A 3,658-nucleotide genomic window follows, 5' to 3' on the forward strand; every position below is an offset into this window, starting at 1 on the left:
TTGTAGATAAATCAGATAAAAAAATTGGTTGAATAGGTAAGGAAATAAACGTACAAATATTTCTTTTGATATGTAATTCTCCATATAAAGTCTCTTTCTTGATAGCAAACAATACCTCGGAAGTTGAAGATTTCTGCTGCTACTGGAACCTCTTTTGCAATATTACCTTCGCTGCTTCAAATATTGACTTCTCTTTGTAGATAAATCCGATTGGAAAATTTCTTATATTTCGTTGGAAAGTAGACTCGAATATATTTTCGTCAATATAAAATTTGCAATATGAAATGCTCATTATAGAGGTAAAAAATATAAAAACCTAATAGGTGTAGGGACTGAAAAAAATAACTACGAATCCTAACTGCTAAAGATGATAGATTAGAAAAGAGAATCTCATTACTTCTGTTGGTTGACGGTGTCAACTCACAGAACCTGCTCTGATACTATGTTGAATTTATTTAAATGATAAATACTTCATTGACTTCATTAACTTATTATAATCAGAGTACATGAAACTCTATTTATAATAGAGGAAGGTAGTAGAGTCCAATTACAATAAAACTACCATTGTCCCAATTACACCCAAATTCTAACACTTAAAGATAAGTCCTAACATAATTAAATAACTCAATATAGATAAAAGAAAAACATAACTCAAGCTATAACTTTTATAGGACATGACCATAAGATAAAGATGTCTTTGTGAGTCATTATTGATCTTCTAACTATGTGATAAGGATGTCAGCTTGTGGTAATCATGGTGAGTCCTACTTCTTATGGGCTTGGACCCATCTTCCAATACTCTTAGATATGCGGGCCTTCCTTGGTCATGTGGGCTGGAGTCCATCTTCCAACAATATATTATTTTTTTGTATTTTTTAATTATTTTTCCAATACATACGAGTAACTAAAAACCATCGTGGGGAGAGGAGACAACAGCACAGAGAGGCGCAAAAACGTCGGGCAACAATGAACATCGCCAGGGTGGGTGGATGGGTTTGCTCTCTGATTGAAAGCTTTGGCGTGTGGGTCAGAAAGGCTGGTCAATGACGGAAATGGCTCGGAATTGTCAACTGGTGACGGTGGTGAAGGCTTCTACGACGATTCCATGAGGTTGTGTTGCAACGATGACGGGAAAGAGGACAAGAATGACGATGACAATTGTGGGATGGTCGGATGGTGTCGAATGGGGCAGTCAGAAGGTAGATCGGTGCAATGGTGGTTGTGTCGTGATGCAACGATGGTGGGAAGGCTCATATGGCTATTCAACATTGTCCAAACAAGGAAAGATAAGGCGGGTGGTTGATTTGTTGTATGCCGTCATTGGGAGTGAGAAGGGGGGTGGAGGTGCACGATTGTTTAATTGATGTATGCGTTGTCGGTATGAAATTGGAGAGACCAGAAAGATGGCTTTGATTAATTCATCTTTAAAACTACTTTCAACATCACGTTACAACCTATAAATAACTAAATTTAAAATTTAAAATTAAAAAATAGATAAAATCAATATCTGATCAAACCCAGTAACATCAAGAAAGATAAACTAAAAATTAAATAAAATAAAAATTATAAAATAATTTCAACCATAGTTGGTTACTCCACTGGGGCCCATAGGCATATTGGTGTCCCCACCAAGGGAAAAAAAACTTATCTTTTGCAGAATTCTTTGAACCACCTAAGTTATGATTTTACCTTCCTGAGTTCCTTCCCTTAACCCTATCCAATATGTTCAATTGGTGATAAATGTGACAGAGAGGAGAGGATGAGACCAGTCCAGTTTAACAGGATTTAATTATGAGTTCAGAGTTTAAAACACTAGTTAATGATGTGAATAGAATTTTATGTCATGCTCTTTCCAGATACAATAGTCTCTCTGTTTTCTAAGACTGATTTGTGTGGAAAAAAATTCCCAGTACAGACAAGGAAAGAAATAAAACACTAAGAGCTACTCAAGGTCAGGAACAAGCCAATCCATTTTAGAGATTGCTTCGAAAAGTCAACAGTTGGAAGGAGTCCACGTGAGCAACCCTCTGTCAGTTGGCATATACAGATCAACTTCCCTGTCCACCATCATCTCCACTGCAATTTTCTCCTCCGATGATCCATTCCTTGCTCCACAGATACGACATCAGCAACAGCAAACTAACAAATTCACCCTCTATTCCAACCCCTCTTCACATATTCATTCCGTTTATTTTTTATTTATTTTTTCTAATCTTGACTTTAGCCCACTTTCCCATACTAGCTTGCCTTTTAAGTACTCTTTGCCTTTCCCATATTTTCTTTCGTCTTCCGCTCTGCCCTTTCTCTCCAGCAACTTCATCTCCACAGCCAAGGAGCATGCTTGAATGTCCAGAGACAGGTATAGGCTGAAAACTAAAGACGTTGCCACGGAAAAAAAGTAAGAGAAAACATAGAGATCAGTAACAAAAAAAATTTCCTTCTTTATCATCTTCCCTTCCTCTAACCACAGTGTTCACCGGTAGCTGGCTACGCGTCTGAATAAACAAAGGAAAAGCCGCATAAATCCTAAAAACCCCAGTTTAAGCTCCCCGACTTTCCTACTTCCTTTTCCATTTTGATGACAATTAGGTTTTGCTTTTGTTTTATGATTTGCTTCAGGGAGAGATACGATGAGGTAGGCAAGAAGATCAAGAGAGAATCCGATGCCGTCGATCGGATGGGAAGAAGACATTTATTGGGCCCTCCAGGTATCCTAAACACCATCACTCCTTGTGCTGCCTGCAAGCTTTTAAGAAGAAGGTGTGCCCAAGAATGCCCATTTTCTCCGTACTTTTCACCCCACGAGCCCCAAAAGTTTGCATCAGTACACAAGGTTTTCGGTGCAAGTAATGTCTCCAAGATGCTCACGGTAGATCCTAATTCTTTTTTCATCATCTTCTTCAATGGTTTCTCTTATTCCAATCAATTGGGTTTCATCAGTTTTGGTGATTAGTTATGTGGATATAATCAATCCAGGAGGTACCAGAGAGCCAAAGAGCCGATGCAGCAAATAGTCTTGTTTATGAGGCTAATGTAAGACTCCGAGACCCGGTTTATGGATGCATGGGTGCGATCTCAGCCTTGCAGCAGCAAGTTCAGTCCTTACTGGCTGAGCTTAATGTAGTAAGAACTGAGATTATGAAGTACAAGTATAGGGAGACTAATGCTAATATAATTGCTTCGTCGCATGCCACTCTGCTTGCTTCCGCAGCTGTATCGGTTGCAGTCCCATCTTCAGCCCCGGTACGACCGCCGCCTCCTCCTCTTCCTCCTCCTCCTGCAACTTCTTCTTCCATCTTTACTCCATCTTCCACAACGACTGACTATAGCACCATTTCCAGTGAAAATGTTTCTTATTTTGGCTAAATTTATGGCTTAAATCCCATTTTATTTCTTGTTTATATTATGCATCTTGTGAAATAAACGTGGGCGTTTACTCCTGTTACTTGGTCTTCAATCCCATTTCTTGGTTTATTCTCCTAATTCTATAAATCATTATAATGGGCTAATGTTGATTCTTCTTTCCTCTACTGTACTCTAACTGAAGGTTTTGCGGACATTAAATATTTGATAGAACAGAATGAAGTGTATTTCCCTGTTTTCTTTGTTCGTCAGTATGATCCTCTAAGTGAAGATATGAACTGGGATTCAGTGGGTT

At 38.6% G+C, this 3,658-nt stretch overlaps 1 protein-coding gene across 1 annotated transcript; it reads left to right on the plus strand.

The window, feature by feature from the left end:
- Nucleotides 1-2,299: 2,299 nt before the first annotated feature.
- LOC137966178 (LOB domain-containing protein 15-like) lies at nt 2,300-3,366 on the plus strand. The gene is made up of 3 exons (XM_068812723.1): nt 2,300-2,359; nt 2,620-2,869; nt 2,977-3,366. The coding sequence occupies exons 1-3, from the start codon at nt 2,346-2,348 to the stop codon at nt 3,364-3,366; spliced, it is 654 nt and encodes a 217-aa protein (XP_068668824.1). The 5' UTR covers nt 2,300-2,345.
- The last annotated feature ends 292 nt before the right edge of the window (nt 3,367-3,658 follow it).

This window comes from Aristolochia californica, unplaced genomic scaffold, assembly GCF_029961685.1.
Source record: "Aristolochia californica isolate CCGP_79_NKW_82.1479 unplaced genomic scaffold, dmAriCali1.0.hap1 SCAF_5, whole genome shotgun sequence".
Lineage (NCBI taxonomy): Eukaryota > Viridiplantae > Streptophyta > Magnoliopsida > Piperales > Aristolochiaceae > Aristolochia > Aristolochia californica.